This window comes from Aquila chrysaetos, chromosome 21 (assembly GCF_900496995.4).
Source record: "Aquila chrysaetos chrysaetos chromosome 21, bAquChr1.4, whole genome shotgun sequence".
Taxonomy (NCBI): domain Eukaryota; kingdom Metazoa; phylum Chordata; class Aves; order Accipitriformes; family Accipitridae; genus Aquila; species Aquila chrysaetos.
This window is the reverse complement of record NC_044024.1, coordinates 2,814,456-2,837,740: the sequence shown is the minus strand read 5'-3', so window position 1 is coordinate 2,837,740 and position 23,285 is coordinate 2,814,456. Positions and strand designations below refer to the sequence as shown.

At 44.4% G+C, this 23,285-nt stretch overlaps 1 protein-coding gene across 2 annotated transcripts; it reads right to left on the bottom strand.

Annotated features, from left to right (window-relative positions):
* Positions 1-5,073: 5,073 nt before the first annotated feature.
* LOC115333690 lies at positions 5,074-22,337 on the bottom strand. 2 transcript variants are annotated; one of them, XR_003920896.1, is made up of 2 exons: positions 21,417-22,337; positions 5,074-5,168 (listed from the first exon to the last, which is right to left on the bottom strand). XR_003920896.1 is itself a non-coding variant. In XM_029997001.1 (2 exons), the coding sequence occupies exons 1-2, from the start codon at positions 21,522-21,524 to the stop codon at positions 15,739-15,741; spliced, it is 663 nt and encodes a 220-aa protein (XP_029852861.1). In that variant the 5' UTR covers positions 21,525-22,337; the 3' UTR covers positions 15,308-15,738. The 2 variants fall into 2 exon arrangements, 1 of the variants encoding a protein (XP_029852861.1); XM_029997001.1 differs by lacking the exon at positions 5,074-5,168 and adding an exon at positions 15,308-16,293.
* Between the last annotated feature and the right edge of the window lie 948 nt (positions 22,338-23,285).

Sequence of the window (23,285 nt, the reverse complement as noted above, 5' to 3'; positions counted from 1 at the left end):
GGTCTTCGCAAAAATCCTGAATTGACCTCCCTTTTCAGACTGCTCCTTGTCTTGATGCACTGGAGGTCAAGATTTGCTACGGAATGGGATACGTTTCCCTTCTAGCAGGGCTGCAGTGGGGCAGCGTATGTGCTGCTGCCGTGCCATCCTCCGCTTCAGATGCATCTTTGCCCAAGCACTAGCACGTAGCGGGAAGCGATAGCGGGTGTCTGCTGGCATAAGCATCCTGCCGAAATACAGGTTTAACTGTGCTTATTTTAATTTTTATTTAATAACTTTCCCCAGAAGTTCTGGGGAATTTCTCTGAAAGAAAAAGGCTGGGCCTCCTTGTATGCCTTTTGGAAGACACCTAAGAAGACTCTTGCCAGAGGTATTTCACCGTGTCAAGTCCTCAGTGACTAAACAATAAGGTTTCATGCCCTAATACTGGCCAATAGTGCAAATTGCTTTGTTCCTCAACAGGTACGTTTCTGGGTCTCGTGGCTGTTGGCATCCAGGTTTGCGTCCTGGTCTCTGCTGAGATGGCTGGGATTCGCGACTACAGGTGGCTAGATTCCTCTTAATTAAAGGGGTTATATTTGCTTTTACTTCTGAAGGCTTCTGAGGGGGGATTACAGCTGCGTTTGCGGAGCACAGGTACAGGCACTACGTCTTGCTAATCTGGCAGCTGGAGCTACTGAAAGCCTTACGGTTTGTCTGGAGGTCTTGTCTTCCCTCGAGAAATGGGTACCACTCGGGTACAGAAACACTGTCGGTGACATAACCCGGCTTCTATCGCGACTGCTGCCTGCGCTGCCCGCTCCGTCCAGGAGATGGAGGCAGCGCTCCGCGGGTTCGGGAAATCTCCGGGGTTCTGTGGCCGGTACGAAAAGCGCTCAGAGACCGAAAACCTTCAGGTTGCGGCCGAGGGATAGATAACTGAGCGAGGAAGGTGGAATTCAGCTGCATTGTAGTAGTATTTTTTTTTTTTCTTTTACTTATTTGGCTGCGCTGCGGAGAACCATCCGCTCTTCTCCTACTTGTGGGATCGCTCCGGTGTTAATATCCCAGAAATATGTGCTGGAACGGTTTCAGCCCTGCTGTCCCGTAAGCAGTTCTCTGCTCTGCGCCGAGGAGAAGAAAAGCAGGAGGAGGAGGAGGATGAAGCATGGTGAGGCCAGGATGGGAGCAGAGCCCACGAGCGTCTCGCGTAGAAGTGTTCCAGCGATACTTTGATATGGGATTTGTCTCTTCTAACACTTCACCCGCTCTTCTGTAGCGGGTGAGATCAGTGCAGCCAAGTACAAAAGCTTCTGATCTGAAAACAGTAGCTAGAGGCAAATTTGGAAACTTCTGATCTAGACCAAAACCCAGCAACTCTGCAAAACAGATTTTTTTTTTTTTTTTTTGAGATAAATAGAAATATTTTGAGATCAAAATAGAGATCAGGTGTATATTTTTTAGTGATTTTTCAAAGGTATTGAACTCTAGCAAAACTGTTTTAGGTACCTGTATGTTTGTCAATCAACTTTGTACATGTTTGCTATTTTCGTTAGGGAATTTATTGCAATTTTATATGTCATGATACTCCAGGGTTCAGCATCCGGACTAAATGCTACAATAGAAAAGCTTTCATTAAACCCTGCTAGTAAGGCAACAATTTAGGAATAAAAATTATTTAAGAGCTTGCCTTGCCAAGTTAGAAAAGCACATTATCTGGTGTGCTGAAGGGTGACAAAGAGCCACCACTGCCCCGTGTCACCGTGTGCCGTAAGGACTGGGGTGGGGGGGGGGTGGAACTAGTAACTCGCTGCTTGACACTTCTCTTAAATGTACAGGTTTTCTTCTGTCTTAATTTATATTTATTTATATCAGAGGCTGCCTCTGTGTGGGGCTCATACATTTACTTCTGACACCAAATATGTTATCACTTGCGCCAGTCTTCAAATAGGGGTTTTCACCGTGGTGCTCGGGCTCTGCGGTGCAGGTGGGGGAGCAGAAAATGTACCTAGCATTAATAATCAGCTTCAGTTTGCTAATTCCCTCTGCGCCAAACCGGGAACGTATCCTTTAGCGGTCTTGCTAATTTTCTGTGCCTCGTGGAAAATGATCAAACTTAAAAATAGCTGAAAGAATTAATTTAAATGCACTGGCAATGGTTGTCAGAGATGGAATATGCCACCAGAAGGGCAAATTTGAGGAAATTAGCAACGTAACTAAAAGTTCCCAGCAAACTACTGACAAAGGCAATGTAAACTTGGTTTCAAATTAATTATTGCAAATAAACATTTGAAATGCTACAGGCCAAATTAATATTTCAGAATTCTTCGCTATTTATTACTGTGCTTAATTTTCTTACTTAAATATATTTTGGGCCTAGGGCTGTTAAGAATTTAATTTTTGAGGTACTTTAATGAATTATAAAACATGTTTTAAACAGAAATGAATAACTAATAAATGCCAAAAGTGATTAATTTTCTGAAATGTGGAAAGGCCTTTGTATTTAATTAAAAAAATTGCCCTAAATTGTTGGAAAGTAAAGAGAAAGAAAATACAAAGTGGATCAATTGAAGTTTTGATTAACTTACTAAATCACAAATTGTTTTCCCTTTGCTGTGGCACGGCTGGGGAGGGGAGGTACCAGCCCATGGTGCCGTGCGGGGTTAAGCCCTGCTTCATCATGAGCATCTCCTGCACGCTGCCCCGGTTCAGTGTCGTCAAATAAAGAGGCAGTAAAATGATGCTAGCGGTGAGACTGCAAGAAAAATGTAGCAAAATGAATAAAAAAACCATCATAAATATCCTTTTATTTTTTTCGAAAAGGCCGGAAAAGAAATTCCCTCTGGAGGAGACCTCTGGACGGGTTGCTGGTGGAGGCTGTGTGAAAGACGGACAATTCGAGGACTGGTCCGAGTTAAATAGGGCACGTTTCTACAAGGGGTTGTTCACAGATGCAGGGAAATTCACTGTGGCTTAACGCGCAGAAGCGACTAAGAAAGAAGTGACTTAGGTTAGGGGGTAAGTTATCAGGTATCAGACACCCGACTCTACCTTTAAAATACGTGATGTGTAATAATTCGAGTGCCTTTTGGGTGACTCGTACCAGTATTTGCTGCCTGATCTGCTTCTGCTTTTTGCAGGTCACCTTGCTACAGGGGATGAGTTGGGACTGAGAGTGGTGAGATCGGATTTAATTAGCAGCACTTGCTCTGTCGTAGTTACCTGATAAAGTTCCCGGTGTTTGGTTGGAGCTGGGATGCTCCTGAGCCTGTTTGTTAGCATTTGGCAAAACATTTCCTATAACACAAAGATAATTCTCACTGTCTTGATTTTAAGGAATAGTGCTCCCTCTGCATCCTTTCCTCGCGGTGCTGTTGGGAAAGCAGTGCTATAGGATATCTCATACATCGGGGCTGACTCTGTCTGTCGTTTGTTTTGGCTTGAGTCAAACAAGCTTCCCACTGAACTCTGAAATACCCTCGTTGTGATGCTTCTTTCCAGCTGGGACACAGTTATGGTTGGGTGGGTTTTTTTCCTGACAAAAACATAATCTTTTAATATTGAAAAGCAGCTCTAGAAAGTAGCTTTGAAGCAGAAGTATACTTTTGGGGAAACTTCTCCCCGGCACTGGGGAAGAGCCGCTGCGTGGTTCGAGCCGTGCCGTCCTCGGGGTGGTGGTGATGGTGCCCGGGAAGGTTTTGCTCTACAGGAATTTGTGGACCCATTTGGCTCCAGGCTGTAAAACAAGAGATGTCAACCTTTTCTAATGCCATTAACACTGAGGTGGGTGCATGTCCATGATTTCGAGCTGTTCTTTACAGGTCATATTCTTAATATTAAGCCTTCTGGGTGCCGGACCCCCCCTCCCGCGATGCTGGGACACCCTCTGCACCCACCCGCGGCATGGCAAACCCCGGAGCCGCAGATCTGTCAATTAAACCAGCTCCTCCGTCCTCTGTATAAATAAGCAAGACGGGGCATTTTACTGCAAGACGATGCTGGGGAGGAGCGGACGAGCAGCGTTCGGTCAGTGCCGACATTTGGGGCTCCCTTGGATGCCGTCTCCCTGCGGAGGATGATCAGGGGACGCACCGCAGTGGGTGCCCGGGCCCCCTCCCACCCGGGTACCACCATCATCGGTGAGGGTCACCCGTGGAGAAAGACAAGTTTTAATTCACCCTTTCGGTCAAATCCCGTCGTCCGGAGAGAAGCCGCCTTACCAAGGGTGCAGACCTGGGCGCGCTGCCCGTGGCCCCGTGGGCACCCGGTGTTTCGGGGGGGGTCCCTCCTGGCAGCCCCCGGCAGGGGCTGAGCCCCGGCTCTCGGGGGGATGCTGGCTCCGGGTGGGCGACTCTGGTTTAACCTGGGAAAGGTCGTGATGGCGAATCCTTCCTTCAGCGAGATGATTTCCAGAGAGGGAGGTGGAACGCCGGCTCCTGTCGCTGCCTGGCTTCCCTCGGGGGTTGCGCTGGGGAGCCGGGGTGGGATTTTTGAGCGTTGCCGACGATTTTCCCCACGTGGGTTTTGCTGTGCGGCCGGAGCGAAGGAGCCGGAGGGGGCGGCCAGGGGGGATGCCCGCTGCACGCGCCCCGGTTTGCTCCTTTTTTCTAAAAAACCCCAAGGATTTCCTTCTGCAGCAGCCCGAGCGGGTGCGGGAAGGGACGTGGTGGCAGCAGCCGTCTGGGTGGCCGGAGCGGGAGGTGGCTTTTTTTGATCAAAGATGAAAACCAGCGGGTGATGTTGGCCAAGCTGGGGCTGGGACGGCCGCGGGCTCGGTGCCGATGGCCACCCCGTGCCACCGACGTGCCCCCACCGAGGCAGCCCCTGGGATGGAAACGCTGGCGTGGCGGAGGCTGTTTGACCGTCTGGGGTCTCGGGATGATCCTGGTTGCGGAAGATAATTTGTTGTTATTAAACATCCCCAAGCGGCTCACGTTGGCCAACAACCTCTCCCGTTCGTGCCGGGCACGAGGACCTGCTCCCTTCGCCGCTGTCCGGGGAGACACGCGTGTTTTGAGCTCGGTTTTAAATCAGGGAAGCAGGGTGACCCTTTTAAATACTCACGGTAACTTTACAGGCGTGTAAGTCTGATGGCTTTGAACGGGGCTTTGTCCCTGGCCGGCACGGCTTCGGAAACGCCAGAGAAAAATTCATCCGTGGCTGTCGTGTTCAATGAAAATTTGCAGTATCTGAAAATTAGACAGAAGGTAGAGACAAGCATAGAAAGAAGAAGTTTTAACTTGCACGTGACACTCGGGTCTAGACATATTTGGATGATGAAAATTGTTTTGTAGCTTTTGAAGTCAATCAGGAAAAAGTTGTTCGTTCTACAAATTTTTTAATGTGCTCTAAACATGTAGCAAGTCGTGTATCGCTAACGACCAGAACGCTAACAACAGTAATACGTGCATACTGTTGTAAATAAACAACAAACCTTAACGTACTTTGTTGACTTAAAATTACATTTTTGGCTAAATATCAGCTAAGCTGTCATGCTCTCCTGCTGCAAACCCTGTTCCATTTAATCTGTGATAGCAACGCCCGGGGTACAGCCCCAGCTGAGCTCAGTCCGGAGCTGAGGCGGCTTTGCGTCGTGCCGTTGATCTCTGTGTTAGTGGGTTGTGGTCTGGAGAAAGCTGTAACCTGGGAGAAGACACTTGATTCCTCCTCCTTCAGCCGAGAACAGGTCGGTCTCTGTGCGTCCACGTTCATCCTGCTTTGCCTTTCGGGTTTACCTTGGTTTTGGGAAACTTGCTGCTGAGGGCTTGTGTGCTCCATCGCCCCGTCTTGCTCCATCCCCCTGCGCTGGTGCCGACGCTGGTGGCATCATCGCTTTCTCTGACGCAATTTTCTTCTATGAGTCCGTTTGCCATGTCCTCCAGATAAGGCAGTGATACAGAAGTGGATACAGCCTTGCTCTGAACCACGGCTAGCTGGATGAACAGCAGTTTACCCTATTTAAAATTGGCATTACTAAACTTTTCCTGGAATAGTACAACATCAAGGATACGTGATTTTATAAGCCCATAATTTTTCTGACTGTTTTAACATGTTTGCTTTTATCTAAGTGCAAAAACTAGCTGTAAGAACAAAGACGTTTTCCTAGTTTAGGTGAGCTTTTAATTTAAATTTTGAATCTGGGGCTTGTGTAATGCTTAAAATTATATGAGCCTCATCTTGACGTGGGGATTTATGTGCACAGCTTCCTGCGCGTTGAGATGAGAATATCTATCATTAATTTTTGTGGCTTGAAACCGAGCTTGATTTAGATGCTTTCTTCCCAGGGGAAGAGGCATTTTATAAAATCACCGCAGTGGTAATTGTTTGGAGTTCAGAGTGAACTAACTTAAATTTCACATGAATCAACTGTGTACTGTAAATGATTTATGCCCTAGCAAATGCCTTCAAATGTCCTTACAAATTATACAGAGCTAAGAATAGGATGATTTGCTGCCACTGACACTTTGTAGACTATTCAGCAAAAGTGTTTGCTTGCAGATCTTGTTATAGGAAGGTCCTGCTCATCAATAGGGTCAATAAAAAAACAAATTCTTTCCGAATTTTCCATTCTTGAGTGGGCAAAAATGCACACTTCTGCATATATATCCCAGCATCTCTTCTACAAGGATTTACCTCTTAGCAGGGGTTGGTTTTACACCTTACAGCCACCGTTTCTCCTGAGCAGAAGACACAAAACCTTGGAGAACCAGAAATGTGAACGCTGAGCAAGGCTAGAGGTCTGACAAAAGTGTTCTTGCTAACTGTTTTCCAAAGGTGTGAGCATCACAGGGAGAGAAGTATTATTTGAGATGCAAAGATAAAAACCCGTATGCAATTTAGTACCTGGATGAAACTAGAAAGGCAAATTTAAAATAAAACATCAAACAAAATTTCGTAATGACTTAGAGGATAAAGCTATTATAAAAAGGCATCATCAGGAAAGAAACACTAGAAAATCAGTATATCTAACTGTGAAATTTTGCATTTCTTGGCAAGTTTCTTTAACCTGCTATATTTTTTCCCTTATTTTTTAAGCTGGGATCTATAGAAAAAGGATAAAGACTTTTTTTTTTTTTCTTTTTCTCTGGGCTCTGAAATTTCTGAAATTCTTTTTACTTCAAAATTATTTTTCTTCAGAGCCTTTTGAATGCTTGAATTGATTTCTGTTTCTTTTCTTATTAATGCAACCATTCAACCAAGAAAACTTTGGAGAAGAGAGATCTAATTTACAGACCTACCCTAGTGAAAAGAAATAAGGTGAACAATCAGCTGGACCATCCAAAGGATTATTACTATTTCAGTGTAAGCTATTTAAGAAAATGCCTATGGGGAAATATGTGGAAATGTAATAACTTAATCCTAAATATCATGAAAACAAAGCAAATAACTGAGTATATTGTAGAGACTGAGAACATGAGACAGACGTTTACCCGAGAGGTTTGTTTTAGGCAGGCAGAAAGTTTTTGTTTTGCTGCAATCTGGCCCTGAAAAAAAGACTGTCCTGAAGCTTGCTGTGATGGCATGTAGGTTGCTGGTTTACCGGGGAAAAAGTTTGCTTTTTTTTTGGTTTTTTTGTAAGTGTCTTGACACTGTAGTACTCGCATATGATGTGCTTTAAGGCCAGAGGGATGACTGATTGTAAAGGTGATGTTGAATTCCGTAATGTTTGCTATGGCAAGTGCTGAGTTTCTGGTTGAACTAAGGCTGACACTTACATATAACTTTTCTTCAGTTTAAAGATTTTAAATACCAAGGATCCTGCATGCCCTCCTTTGATGATATGTTACCTGATGTTTTAGAAGTGTGAACCTTTCTATCTGGGTTATATTGTAAGTGTATCAGGAATTACGTGACTCCATTACAACTGACGTAAAATTTTGTTGCTGTTGCTATTACTTTTTACCTTTAACTGACTGTTTTCATCCTCCTTTTATTGGCTCTGTCAAAAAAAGGGCTTCTTTTTCTAGCTAATCTTGGAAGAGGGACATAAAGCTGAACACAGGAGGGAATTTTAGGGATTGAAGAGGAGATGGATGCAGCCCCAGAGAGAGTGACAGCCAGCGAGTCTGGTCGGTGCGCACTAAGTCTTTGCCAGTATACGGAGGTGGCGGCAGGTCGGGCAGCGGCTGCCCAGACGCTGGGCACCTCGAGGGAATTTTGAAGTCCCGTGTCAGAGCTTCAGCACTGATGGGTAGAGGGATCCTGGCAGATCCTGCAGGACCGCGTACGACCGCGAGTCTCGGCTCGCTGACTGCCCGCCCTTGCGACGCACCGTTTCCCGAGTCGAGCTCGCCCGCCCGCCACGAGGGAACGGAGCCAGCCGGGGTAAAGTCTGACTTTGTTGTAGAGATGTCAAGAAAACCTGCGCTCTGCCCATTGCCAGGCCTGTGCGGAGCAATTATTCATGCTGGAGACCCAATGCTAGGAGACATGGGCTCAGAGAGAGGGAATGTCTAGTACTGGTAGGACGAGATCATTGTGCTGCAACTTGAATGAAAGGCATTTTTTTTTTCATAACAAAGATAAGACAGGCTGTGAAAGACACTTTTTTCCACGAAGGAAGAAGGCGTTATCCTGCTTAAATGATTTAGACAGACTTTATTTTCTAGGAAAGCCATGAGTCTCTTCATGGATCATTGTCTCCATACTGAGTTGTTCAGTGAGACCTTTCGTCTATGGAAAAGAGACCCGAATAGTGTGAACTGAGCTGGTGACCTTCCACCACTGTAAGTCAGGAGCCATAGAAATGTTTGTCAACGCTTTGAAAAGAAACGGTTGTACTTGAGATGCTTTCCTAGGAAAAAATCCTCAATATGGAGCTACAATGAGGCTAGATTTTAGTGCAGATCTGCCAGGACACATAGGTTTCTTTTTCCCTTTGAAATAAAATATGGAAGTCAGCTGGGGTGTCTGAGCTTTTGGGATATTATAAGGAAAATAGTCAATGGACCTTTTTTTTTAATTCAGGTCAGGCGAGCTCTGCATATAATTAGTTTTCTAGAAGCAACACAAATATACTTTTAATACTGGGACAAAAAGAGTGTGAAAAATTCTCTATACGAGAAGTTGGTTTGGTGGCCTTCCATTTGGGGAGTGGTATGCACTAGTCTGCAGAGAAAAATCCCCAGGTCCCAACTCAACCAAAACATGTGGCCACCAGTTCCAAAGGCATTTCTCCCCTAATGGAGACGGGATCTTGGCCGATGTGCATCGTCGCTTGTTCTTGGTTAGATGAAACTCTGGGATTGGTGCAAAATGTAAGTATCTCTTAGTTTACTTCTGATAACTTGTGATCCTAGACTAGTCAAAACCTGGTGACTCTTCCTCCTGCAGAGATAGTTACTCGAGCTGGGAATTACCCCTTTTTGCTTATCGCCCTTTCTTTCCCCCACTCTTGACACGTTTTAAAAAAAATGGTGTTACCATAGATTGAACTGTGGGCTAACATTAGTGTGTAGCATGTATTTCCAGTAAACAAGCTTCCTGCTTGTCATTTGCAGTACTCAATAATTACTGTTTTGTCCAAAACTATTTCCCACCGAACCTCCTTTTTTTTTGTAAAGCAGGACAACATCTCAAAATCACACATCGTAAGTTGTTTTCAACACTACTACATTACTACATTCTTCCCGGTCGGGCACGTTTCCCCACTCGCTCACTCAGTGTCTGCGAGCACTGCCTCTCCTCCCGTGGACGACATCCGCCTTGTTTACATCACGCAGTTGCCACGGCAGATGACATCATAAGGAGAGTGGGAATCCTGCCAGGGATCCTCTCCGGTTTCTGCATCTGCCATTTGCCGTGGGAATGCCGCACGTCGCGTCGCAGCTATTTAAGTGCTGTGAATTAGGGGATGTGAATCTTTCACGAGCAGTGGAGCAATTTAAAGTCAAAACTGCATTAAAATAAGTTCTTCCATAATATAGTATTTCATTAATATGACAAGATTAACCTACGAAGTTCATTTATCCATATTACATCAATACGGACAACGGATGATGTAAGAAGATAGGTATCTTGCTTGATCATGACCTCATGCCAGTCTTTAAGTTTCTACCAATTAATTTGTGGTTTATTGATAGAAATGAAGGAGAGGTGGGCTTTAGTTGGGTTCATACTAGTCCCGGTGTGCTGCTAAAATCCCGCTGCTGTCAGGCATACCAAGCAGGTCTGCTCAGGCGTACTGTGCGCTGGGACTGATTTGATTTGTATGCGAGGCTGCAGCTAGGGAAAGCGTTGAACAGTTGCCCATGGGATGTCTGAGAAATGTCTTTTTAAGAAAATCTGTATGAAAATGGAGGAAATACACTGCCATATAGAGGAGGTTCTCTTCTGTGTGAGATTGTGATGATTTTTTTTTTTTTTTTTTTTCCAGAAATGACTTGGCCTAGTTAGAAATTGCCTTGTTTGGGTTTGTAGGCTTGTAGGCAAGAACATCTTTACTCATGTAAATGATCCATAATGTTAATTCCTCCTAAATCATCACATCGATATTAGTAAGTTGGCAAATAATGACTCAAAACCTGTGCGGTGACTCTCGACCTCTACATAAGGCAGCATTCAGAGGAAAATTAAGAGCTATGAAGAAAATTAACTCTATCCCAGCCAAAACCAGCACAGATGTGAAGAGATGAGAGACTGGTTGGATTTGCTTGTCCCTGGAAGAAGCAGCTACAGAGGACATTGTCTCAGTGCTTAGGTGAACAAGAAGTGTTGAGGAAAGTTATGAGGAAAAAGCAATCTTCCCCTTAGCATACGCTAGTGGGTTGAAGTTAATAGTAGGTGGAAAAAATTGAGCAGCTTCTGCTTCCTTGCATGCAAATCATAGGAGTAAAGGAAAATAATATTTTCTGAAAATTTTAGTAAGACTAGTGTTATTCGTAGACTAGAATACTGAACACCCTGAAGTGGGTATTGTCTATGGAAACCCACTGAGGGTCACGGGCGACTCGTCCCTGAGAGCAGCCACCTGGGAGGGAAGATTTCAACGCCAGCGAGGCTTGTCTTGGCGAGTTCCTCTCAACCTATCTTCTTTCAAAATCTTTATCTTACTTCTTTTGATATTTTGCCTTACCAGGCTTTTGTCCACATGCTGAGCAGAAATTAGAGCTTCTGTTAGTCAAGTACCTCTAATCCACGCAGGTAGGAACCGCGTCTTCCCAACAACTATCAAGCTGGATGAGATTACCTGCTGGTTACCTGCACTGTTTGTCAAGGGTTGTATGCAAATCTTACGTACCTTGTACAAAATCATATATGGTTAGCGTTTGATACCCATAGCGTGACAAAATCCTTCACAAAGGCAGATCATTCCATTTATTCAGATTCTTTGAATTAAATGGTGTCTGAGCAGAATTTTGCAGTGGGTGGTTTTTCTGGGAGAGAGCAGCAGTGAAACGGAGCAGGGCAAAGTTGATGTTCTTGCTGTTGCTGCTCAGCCTGTGAGCCTATTGCACTCGGCAAGTTGTATTTCTTCACTAGCAAAGAACATCCCACCAATGTGCGCCAAATGTTTTTGTGCAGTATTGCTCTTACTGGCATTTTTCAGGACTCCCACTTTTGCTTCCTGGTCTTCTATTTTGTCACCCAGAAAGATCTTTGATTTTTTGGGGGGAAAAAAAAAAGTCTATTATGGGGTGTAATAAGGTATTGAAACTTGAGCCATTGTGAGTTTAAAATTCAAGCGATTATTTTCCTTCTGTCATACAAAGAAAATTGCAAAGCATATCCAGAAATGAGTGCGTATTATGGGACCACAATAGTATCCAGGAGGTACTTAGTACACTATTTTCATTTAAAGAGGATGGTGACTGCTGAGATATGCGCCTCAAGACAATTTAATGGGTCTCTTTTCACCGTTAGTGATCAGCTATTTGACAGTTGCAAAATGTTTACTACAATGACAAAAGCACAGACTCTAAATATGTCTGAGATGATGATGAGCCCAATGAGACTCATGGATCAAAAACTCAGTTGCCTGTTGGTAGGGAGACAATTTCAGCAGCACCCTGAGTCTCTACGCTGGATGTGGTGGGAATGGCCATCCTCCTCCAGCTCAAGGCCAGGGAGGTGGGAAATGGGTCTACAGGCAGTCGGCTATGCCATCCCTCCTCCCCTGACTCCTTTACCACATCTGGTGACCTTTTGCAAACATCTTCAGAATTTCCAGTACAATTTTGTCTGCCCCTTTCTCTTTTCTTTTAACAGCTAAATAGAATTTTTGATTGGTTGATACATTTGTGTTTAGAACCATGTACATGTTCAATGTCAAGTACATTACAGGAAAAGAAAAGAGTTATTTCTATATATTTACATTGAAATATGTTTTCTTGCACATACTGTTGTGTTATAGACCTGAAAATGCATCTTTGTTTTTTCTTAGACTAGAGCAGAAGACCTGGACTTCCATTAGTGATTTTCCAAGCTGAGTTTTCAGTGGTTATTTGAGAGATGTGAATGGAGAGGGCTTTTTCTGAAGAGATTGCCTTCTCCATTGTGGAGGAGAAGCTTGATCTGTAATTTTAAAACTTTGCTTATGTTTTACTTAAAGTCTTTTCATTGGCTGCTCTCTAATGCAATGCAGGTTATGATCAGCTTTAGAAGAAAACAAAACAAACCAACAAAAATACCTTTCCTCTACACAAGTACACAAGGTCTGTGTCAGCTGCTTACCGGTTCGTTAGTGGAAAAGGGACGATGTCTTGCCAATGTCTTTTTTTTCCAATTGGTTTTGGAAAGAGGAGGTTGGTCTTGACCAGGGACTTTGGTGGTGACTCCCCCCAAATTGAATCTAGGTCTAGAAAAGAGCAACAGTTCCAAATGAGGAAACTTCTGTGTTTCTCTTACCATCATGTATTGACTTCCATTTTATCAAATATCTCTCAATTTAAGAGACATATTATAAATGTTATTTATTAGAGAAATTTTAATGCAGCATTGCAGAGAACAGATTTAAAAGCTCCAGAGAAATCCAAAATTAAAAGCTCAAGTCATTGCTGTGGAAAAAGCCCCAGCTTATACAAACCACCAACATTGCTGCCAAAGTAAACTCAATGGCTTCTGCTTTAACTGTGTTGATTTTGAGTGAGTTACCCAAGGTATTGCAGCCCAGTGGGAGAGGTTGCTGGGATTTGTTGTGTATCTGGTAATTGTAAAAAACAGAGGGTTTAATGAAATGGAGAAGGGAGGTGGTACTATATTCAGATGATTTTATAAAATGTGTATGCAGAACGTATTCTCTCTTGCATGGTCCAAACTGTTACTGATTTCGCAGGGAGCTTTGCAACAGTAGTGGTCTGGTTTCCAAGAAAGTTATGATTCTTTCTTTTTCTTACATGTTTTTTCAGACTATCATAAGTTAGTTTTAATGTATTACATGATTTTTTTTTTTTCTGTTGTTCTCTGTCACGTGGTTAGCTCTTCAGAAGAATCACTCTTGGCCGTGGGAGGGCAATTGCTGCCTGCATCTGAGAAGTCTGGTTCCTTCTTTGTGCTTTTATCTTCCATTGCTTCTTCATCCAGGATTTCATCTTCTTGGAAAGTTTAATAAATTTCTTCAACACATTTGGTGGGGGCGGAGAAGTGGATTTTAACTTAGCTCTTGGGCTCAAAAGCCTTATGGTTGGTTGGGTTTTTTTTAAATAGGTTTATACTGAAAACTTTCTCATACTTCAGTTTGATGAAACAGTCCTAACATATACACACACAGCCTCAGATGGAAGAAAGCAAATCTGATTTCTCCTGAAACTTTTTCACGTTTCCTTCTATAAGTTAAGAACATATTGGAAATCTTCTTTGAACCTGGCTAAGCCCATTAGCTTTGTCTTGGCCTTTAATAAGAAATAGGGAAGGAAGTCTCCATTCCCCTCCTTTGGTAAGGGAGGGATAGTAACACTGCTGTGTATAACTATAAATTGTTTACTTTCTATTGTAGATTATTTCTTGAAAGCATAAGCACAGCATGTGAACGTACCTCTCTTCTTATTTTACCTGGTATAAAAAGTGAATTTTAATTTCCTAAGTAAAAACTTCGAACTCTAAGCACTCTTAATATATTAAGGAAAGCTATTTCTTGCTGTTACTTACTATTCTGGAATCTCCATCACATAATAGATGTTGCTCCTTGGCCAACAGACTTCAATCCTGTGAGCAGGCTTGAAACCGAGAGCAGTGTAATTGGCACACGCAACATCGCATCATTTAATGAGAAAGCATTGCTTTTATGACATCGTACTTCACTTTTCTGGCTTTTTGAAGATCTGCTCTAGCCAATGCCTAGATATTCTCTAAGTGCAAAAGGGCTTTAACACCCATATGAGCTGTGGTTCATGTCGGATCCCGTGAGCACCGGCTGACCAGGGAGCCCTGCGCCAGCGGCTGCGTCATTCTGCAGGCAGGTTTTATTGCATCTTCGCCTCAGAGATGGAAAACTTTGGGCCTGAATGAGTTATTTGTGTTAAAGGTGGTAAGTTATTTTATGCTTCAGATGGGGCAAAAAAATTGGAAAAAAAAATACATGCTTTCTTTGACACTTTCTTAAACTAAAAAAAAAAATGAATACTTCATCTTGAAGTGACGTTTTGAGCGTAGATACATCTAGTTACCAAGACTGATCCAGTGATGGTTGTGACACAGTAACAGGTCTCTTCCATCATATATTTTTTGTACCATGATTCTTCACGACTAGCTGTTGGGTGGCACTGGGTTTTTTAGGGTTTTTTTGCATTTTCGTGGGGGGGTTGTGTTTTTGTTTGGTTGTTTTTTTAAGGTCTTTAAAAAACTAACACTTCTCTTTGGTGGCAGCACTGTGATGCACTGAACTGATGAGCCTCTCGGGGAATGAGTGGCCTGGCTGGGTTCCCCGAAGGGCTGGGGACCAGCTGGATGTGACCAAAACCTCCCAGCTGCCTCCTGCTGTACATAACCCCCTTCTCTCCCCTCCCAGCTGCACCACCAAAGTGTTCACAGCATCAACTTCGGATGGGCTTGGCCCAACTGATGCGGGTCAGACACACAAAAAACCCACTTACATCCATACGTGCTAGTGGCAACCGTTCTTCTCATGTCAAACTCCCTAAATCAGGTGGTCATATGTAGCCCAGACAATAGTTGCAAACATTTGTCTTTAGATGTAATTTATTGTAAGAGGTGATTATACTCACAAAACTAAAGCTGTAGGGGAAGAAATATTTAAATTGTAATCCTTGAAACCTTGGACCCCGTCGCTGCATCACAGAGCAGATTAGCTCATTTATTTTCATTGTACAGTGCAATGAGCAACATTCATGCTGAAAAGTAAACGAGATTTGGAAAATGACTGCATCTGAATAACTGTAAATTTTATTAACAACATAGATTTAAATAATGGCTTTTCCTGTATTTTTTTTTATCCTGTTTGCATCCCTGTCTGCTTGCCCAAGTCTGTAAATCACTCATTTGATCGCTTGTTCAAAATTTATTAAAATTGATTACCATTGTTTTCACACGCAGAATGAGTTTTCCAGATCATCTTCATCACTTTAATCCCCAGACAACTCATGCCCTGTCGTGGTCAGGTGGTGGGATGCTCTGGGATGCGTGTGCCTCAGCTACGAAGGGTTGAGCATAAGGGACCGCATTCGTGGCCCCTGCAGGTCGGGGAAGCAGCTACGGGGGCTGCTGGGGTTGGGACCCCGACCCCGATGCAGGGGCTCCTTCCGCAGCCTCCTGCCCGCCGCATTTGCCCACCTCCGTAGCCTCGCAGCAGCCTGCCGCGCTTCGTTATTCACGGATAGCCCGCAGATGGTAACTGAAAATACTCAGTCGCGGGCATTCAGCGATACAAACTTGGATCTTTTTAATTAGAATAGACGAATTGGTTATGTTTAAAAAGAATTGGAGGTAGGAAGTCTGTGCACAAACACACCTGAGCCCATCAGCATCTGAACGTCCGTCTATAGGAATCAACAGGCTCTCGCAGGGAAAGATCAGATTTTGGGCAGGGAAGGAGGACGAGGGGACAAAGAAGCTCCGGCAGCTCCGCTCTCCTCCTCCATGTGCGGGGACGGAGGTGGGAGCTCTTCCTCCAAGGGACTCGGGCTCCGCTCTGGCACGAGGTGGCTTTCCCCGTTGGGAGCAGGGTGACTTCCCAGCCCAGGCTACCTGGGTCTTCTGGTCTTCAATGGGAAGGGTATTCCTCCTAGCGCAGCGAGAATAGGAGCTTTTGGAGAACCAAGCCATCACAGGAGGTTTGTGATACAATCCTGAGAGCTGCCAGGCTGCGGCTACTCCTGATAGCATCTTAGAGAGAGTGAAAGCATCCGGGCTGTCATCCTGCTGTAACGTTAAAAGGAAACTGGAGTCAGTCACAAGAGGAGACTATATCGTATGCAGAAGTCTTCTCCCAAGCTTGCCAAGGAGATGCAGAGCAGATACCACCTAAAGGTCCCTGCACGTGCCTGTCCCCTACAGCACGTGATGTTCTCCAGCTTTGCAGAGCTGAGCTGCTTTCTCATGCCTGCGGTGTGGGTGCTCAGCATGACGCTCTGAGCAAGACGTGATGGGACCGGAGGGTCAACTCTGAGCTTCGGCACAGCGCTGCCGCTGAGAGACGGAGCTAAGCCACAGCGAGGGACAGACTGATGGTCAGGAAGGTAAACGTATGGACAAGTAGTTGCATGTTTACGTTTGTAGCAAATATTATGCTTGCATGTATTTAGGGAGTAAAGTTAAGGTAAACAGAGGAGGATGAGTACTGCAAGGTGATGGAAAATAGGTTGACTCTAAACTTTGTCGTGTTCAGCATTTTTGTATAAGGCGGCTCAGAATTTTGCAGAGAAAGCAGATGCAGGCTTGCATGGGAAGAGGCTTTTGTTGCAAATCATAAAATAATTAAGATGGTCTTTTCATTGCTAGGTATTCTTATTTAAACAATATTTAGCTACTTAAGATATTAAAACTAAGCACTGCAGTTTACATTAGAAAGTTTTTCATAATACCTTTTTTCCCCCTTTTTTTCTGGAGTTTTTTTTTCAAAGTCTGCACAAGGTTTTGAGGCTTCAAAGAGCTCATGGGAGCTGAAGAGTCTCTCCTTCCTTCAAAGCGTTGCTACTGCTTTAGGTTCACCCTCCATAAATCCCCATACCGAACAGGAAATGTTCGGATGTCTCCTTCTGTAGGTGGATGGTTCCCTGCAAACGGTTTTGCGTTCGACTGAGGAGACTCCTTCTTTCGAGCAGCTATTTACTTCGTTCCTTGTTTCTCGTTTATGAGGAAAACATAAAAACGCTTTCTGCACTTAAAGTCATTCTGGTAATGCTCTAAATTCTATGCTTAAGGATGCATTTAATTAAAGATTGACTATGGCATAAAGTGTAGGTTAATTAAATACCAATCAATTCCTGTATAAAATACATATAAAGGGGCTTTGACTCAGACAGTAAAATGAGTCTCCAGGAGGATATACCCCTCTTGCACACTGTGTAGCTGAAGAATGACTTCCCACATGCTTTTCCCCACTACATTTGCAATTTAGAGTACTAAAGTACCTGTATAAAAGCTCTTTTTATGGAAATATGGTCTGACCTGTTCCTGCTGTTCAGAAGAGATTTCACAGAGCCTTCTCCATCGATTTGAATCAGATCCTCACTTTGTTATGGTGATGTTGGTATCATTAGGCAAAACTCTAATTGAGGAAAGAATAACTCTGAAGTGCTGTGATTTTTTTCCAAATATTTTTTACAGGGTCCCTCATAGAGTCAGTGCCATGAGAGGCATCAAATGAAACCAGAAAGTCCAAAGTTAATAAAATGAGATGACTTGTCACGAAACAAGTTGTTAAACTGGAGATGGCCTTACCGTAGGATATTGTGTATGCTGAAATTTAGGTGAGCTCCAGGGAGGAGAGGAGTTTTGGAGGGTCTGGAAGAGGAGTCCAATGTGGGAGAAACCTCGTGTGATCATCTCTCTCCTGTGTTCCTCCCCGGGCCCACAAAGTAATATTTAGGGTCTTAGTGGGATGTCAGTCTGACCCTCTCCAGCCATTCCTCTGGGGTACGGCTATCTCTGTTTCACCGGTGGTGGCAGTGAAAGCCTAGATGTTAATGTTGAAATATCAGAAAGTCGCCTGGAGTTTGTGCTCCTGCACTGGTGGCCTTTCACGTGAGGCCAAACGGGCAGACTTGAAAAAAGAGGCCTTAGTCTTAAAGGTTACACAGTGGATCAAGGGCAGAGTTTCTCTTCTAACTAGATCCATTTCTTAAGAAGACCTTAGAAGAATGATTTTAAGATGCTCACTGCTCTCCACGCTCTGTAGTACTTCAGCAACGTCGCTTACATGGTGAAAAGCAAAGTTATCCTACTTCAGAGTGGGGCTTTAAAAGTGAAGTGGTTTGGTTTTTGGTTTTTGTTTTTTTTTTTTAATTAAAAATCCTTTATTTTAAAGTTGATCAGAACTTTTTTTCCACATTCTTATGTTTAAACTACCAAAACTAGATTCTAAACAAGTCGGTTTTACTCAGGAGGAAAATTATTAATATAACTTTGAAATATTTTCATTTTTAAATACATGGCTCCATTAAAAATACTATTGTTCTTTTATTTACCATAAATCCCCTTGAATCAAAGCTTTTCTCAATAATGAGTATTTTAGACATGTCCACCTCCTCCTTTAGAAAGCTGCTTTACATTACTACAGAGATGTCCCTCCAAGGAGCTCAAGGCACCTTTGCAGCCCGGCAGGACCTCTTAGAAGTATTTTTCCAGTTTTGCAGAAGGAGAAACGTGAGCTAAAAGCCTGTGAAGAACTTGCCTGGGATCTAGCAGCACCTCGCCATGCTAGACCAAACCGCACGGTTCCCAAAGCTCCGTGATTTCTACACTTGCGTGTCAGCCCGTGCCCCACTTCCCAGCTTGGTGGGATTTCGAACTAGCTCTGAAGGTGCTTTTCTGCCTTTCTTTGGATTCCTTCTTTCCTTTTGCTTTTATTCTGTTTTGCCTTCTAAATTGTCATCTCAACTTTGGCATTTGCTCCTTCATTTTTGTCTTGCCCCCCCTGACGCTGAGTTAGCAGACGTCCAGGGTGAGGTGCCTCTTCCTACACCACGTTTGAGCCAGCAAAGTTAACGGGAGCACAAATCAGGCAGAGGTGAAGCCCTTCGAGCCTAACGACACCGCGTGGCTGATATTGTGCCTGACACAGGCATCAGAGGTACGGGTTGCAAAAATGAAGTTGAGAGTTAATTGTTCTTGTTGCTGAAAGGCCTAGGTTAGTTGCTGTCATTACACTAATTTTTATACTGTCTTAGTGACCTTCACATCATATTAACAATTTTATATTATGTTAGCAAATTGCTCAGCGAGAGCTGCTACTCTGATTGCATTCTGAAGGTCATTAATATGATATGAAAATATTATTGTATTCTCTGCTTTCATATTTTATTAGTGATATGGAAAGCAATAAAGAGGCTGATTTTTGCTGGGAGGTTCCCCAGGGAAACATGCTCTACAGCAGTGGTGTCCCACATTGGTTCCTAATCCAATCTCGATGGGAAGTTCAATTTCCTCATCATTAATTATTTAGCTGTATTTAACTGCTGTGAATTCTCAGATTAATTTTTTTAACTGTTGAGTTTGATGACCTCTAAAGACATTGGTATTAACCAATGCAATAAGAAATACAGTTGCTTAATGCAAATAGAAGCTAACTCTTCCACGAGGATTTGTGTGAAGGCATAATAATGGCAAATTTAATTTTTCTGCTATAACAGTGAAGGCTTATTGTATTACTACCTCCGGTGCCATTCGGTATTGCAAAATGACGGATGAAGGCGACTGCGGCTGGGGCATTCCCTTCAGGTAAGCCTGGCTCGCATGGTCCCCGGCGCAGGGTGTCCGGGGGGTGGCACCGGGCTGTCCCCGGGACGCGTTGCCAGTGGCCGGCCAGGTCTTCCCTTCGATGAACTTCCCGGCGCGTTTGGCTGCCGATCGACTGCGCCAGCACAGGGGAAAGCTAGCGTAACGCACGTCTCGGTTTGGGCTCCTGAAATTTTATTTCTCAAGTAACGTAGAGTAGTAAAGCCCTAATGTGTGTGAGCGATAGGTAGAACTGTTATCGGTCACCTAACTGAGCCAAATGCGAAGGCAGTAACCTTTGGGCAGGTTTTGTCTCTTATTTAAGTTCAACAAAGCTTTAATCTTGAAGAAAGTAAGTTAGAAACAATGAAGACCTTAATAGAAAAGAAAGGTCATCACTTGCAAAGAGAAATGATTTTTCGAGTGAACAATGTGCCATATTAGAATGACTTCAGTCGAAAGGATGACTTTGTTGATAAGCAGCAACAGTTAGGTGCTTTAATGCTGTAACAGCCTCGCGGTCCCTCAACTCTCCCATAAAATGACATATAACAGCAATTTATCAAACGTTACCAACAACAATACTGAATTATAATATAATAGAGTCCAAATGTTGTTTTTTAACATGATTGTGCCAACTGCTATGTTTTAATGTTTGAATTTTTGCTTTTTCCCTGCTACAATATCAGGTCACTTTGAGTTCATCGGCTTCAGCAACATGATGGCTGCAGCACAGGTGACATGTAGCGCCTCAGATCCCGGGAATATGCTTCCAAAACAAACTTAAAATTGGCTTATTTGATGGTAAGGGCTTGCGGGAAAGTTAGTCTGGAGGTTCCCACAGCCTGGGGAAAATCCCAGCAGGTTTCTACACTGCTCTGCGCAGCGCTTCAGCAAGCAGCAAACCAAATGGATTATCTCATTCAATAGAAACCAGTGCTGAGGGATATGGTCTGAATTTATAGCAAGTGCCACTGTGCAGTGGCAACAGGTCTGCGTGAAGTATTCAAACCCATCTGATTATTTAGCTTCAAATAAATAAAAACTAAGTTCAAACTTCCAAGGTGGTTGAAAGTTTTCCCTGAGGAAGGAGCGAATTCTAAAGCTCAAAACCCAACCAAAACAATGTTAGGTGCAGCTGAGGACCTGACTCAGAGTTTGTGCGCGCCATCCCCACGCCTGTACCAAACAGATTTAAAATCGTTATTTTTATTTTTTTTTTTTTTTCCCCATGGCCAGGGATGGAGTAAAGGCATCGCATGGAGGGATCGGGTCCTGCCCGCCGCTGTGCAGTGCTGCTCGCAGTGCTGTAGATGGCAATGCTCCACCGGCGCTGCGCGATGCTGCCGAGCCCCGCGCCCCAGAACCACCAGTTCACCCCATTACGCCCAGCACCCCATATACCACAGCTGGAGAGGTGAGGCTGGCTGCTGCCCCCCACGCTGGGGGGCACTGGGAGCACTGGTCTGGGCACAGCGGTGACCCCGGGCTCCAGGGAGAAGGGGTATTGCTTTCACTGGTGGTACAGCGCGACAGAGAAGAAGCGGTGGTGTAACTCCGTGCCCGTGTATTTTTACTGGCGGTGTAACTGCGATGCTGCTGCTTACCTTCTGGTTTGCGTCCTCTCCTGTCCGGCGCAGGGCAGGACCCCGAGCCGCGCAGCGTGTCCCCGGGTGTGCGGTTCGTGTTCGTGCAGGGTATGTCCGTGGCACCATCCGTGGTGCCGTCTGGTCTTAAATATGGGGCTGTAAAACTCAGTCAAAACCTAGGGCAAACCAGGCAAAGCCGCACCGAGCCCCAGTAGGAATTTTATTGACAATAACAAAGTCTTTTGGCGTCTCTTAAGGAGAGAGGAGCACGTCAAGCGCAGTACTGGTTAACGCTGTCTGAGACAACGGTTTGAGAGTACTGAAGGTAAGACCCTGTGGACTGAGCTATATTTCATCACAAATAGAGCCCTTTAACCGGCAAACTTGTTCTGGGAAAGTTTCCAATTCAGACAATCTCTTGCGTTGTGGGGTGGTGGGATCTCTCATGCTAGGAGCATCAAAGGAGTCTCCGGAGACATTTTAAAAGAGGACAGGAGCCTGGGAGGGAGACTTCAAAATCCTGGCAAATGTACAAATAAAATACACTTCGGTCTTAAATTAATGTAAAATATTATGAAACTGTCTCTCGGAGATTATTCCCAATGTGGAGTTAAAAAACAAATAAGCAAACAACAAAAAAAAAAAACCCCAAACCCTGGCTGGTGTCCACAAAGAACAAGTGCTCTGGTTCCTAACCTCTGAAGGATGATATCCTCCAAAAATCATCTCTTCGGGAAGGTTCCACATCACCAGGCTTTATCTGCATCCTCTGTTTAAAAAAAAAAAAACCAAAACAAAACAACAACAAAGAGACATCCCAGGTCTCTGAAAAAAGAGAACTTGACCTAAACCACCAATTTATGCAAAGGCTTCCCCTGGCAAAGCCTGCGCGTGCCCGGCCGGGGCTGTGTCCCCTGTCCGGACCAGTGCTGCTTTTTCGGCCGTCGCGGGGCTCCGTCGGAGCACAGCTTTGTTGCTCCGGGCTCATCCTGAATAGCAAAGCTGAGCCGGGAAAGCCAGCTCTCCCCCTCCGGGGCCTCCATATGGCTGGAGCGCAAAGTTGGGCTGTGTCTGTCTCGGGAAGCAAACAAGAAAGGCAAAGCAAGAAGAGGAAAAAAAAAAAAAAACCCCAAAAAAACCAAAAAACCCACAACAGAAAAGACCAGCAAATAGAGCCTGAGCAGAGAAGGAATTAGAAGAAAAGATAATAATAATAATAATAATATTAATGACAAAATTTAATTAATAGGCCGCTAATGAATTTTATTAAGCACCATAAAATTGCCATAACAGCCTAATTGCTTTGCTTGTCTTGCCAACAGCCAGTGAGAAGATGAAGTGTTATAATCCCCTGGATTTCGACGTGGGAGGCGGCGATTAAGGGGACGTGCTGGGGTCTGCGCGGGCAGTGTCACCGCGCCAGGAGCTGGCCCGTTCCCCAACGAGGGGACCCGCTGTCGTCTGAGCGGCTGCCACCGCGGAGGAGCGTGGCTGGGGGCGGCTTCGCGGCGTTTGCGAGGGGAAACCGGTGGTGCGGCGGCTTTGCCCAAAGCGCGGGCGCAGTGACAGCAAAGGGTTCGCAAATTAGTTTCTGCTTTGCCATAATTCTGGAAGAAGTATGGAGGAGTCATGGTTTTATTGCAGCTGCTTTCACGCTCTCTTTCAAACCCTCTCACCCTCTTACTGTCCTTTTGAAAATATTTTTTTACTTAATGCCAGCACAGATTTTTTTTTTTTTTATTTTTTTTAATGCTTGCTTACTCTTTCTAATAACCACGTACTTACAGGAAATGATTTAGAGTAACTCGGGCTGTAGAGATACCAGTTCCCAAAGCCACAGGAGCTCCCATTCCTCTCTACTGCCTGATGCCCTTTAGAAGAGCCCCC

Coding starts and splice junctions, on each gene's coding strand:
- LOC115333690 (XM_029997001.1), bottom strand. CDS start 21,524: ATGGTGCCACGGACATACCCTGCACGAACACGAACCGCACACCCGGGG. Junction 16,294..21,416: donor GAGAGGACGCAAACCAGAAG/GTAAGCAGCAGC, acceptor TTAACGTTACAG/CAGGATGACAGCCCGGATGC.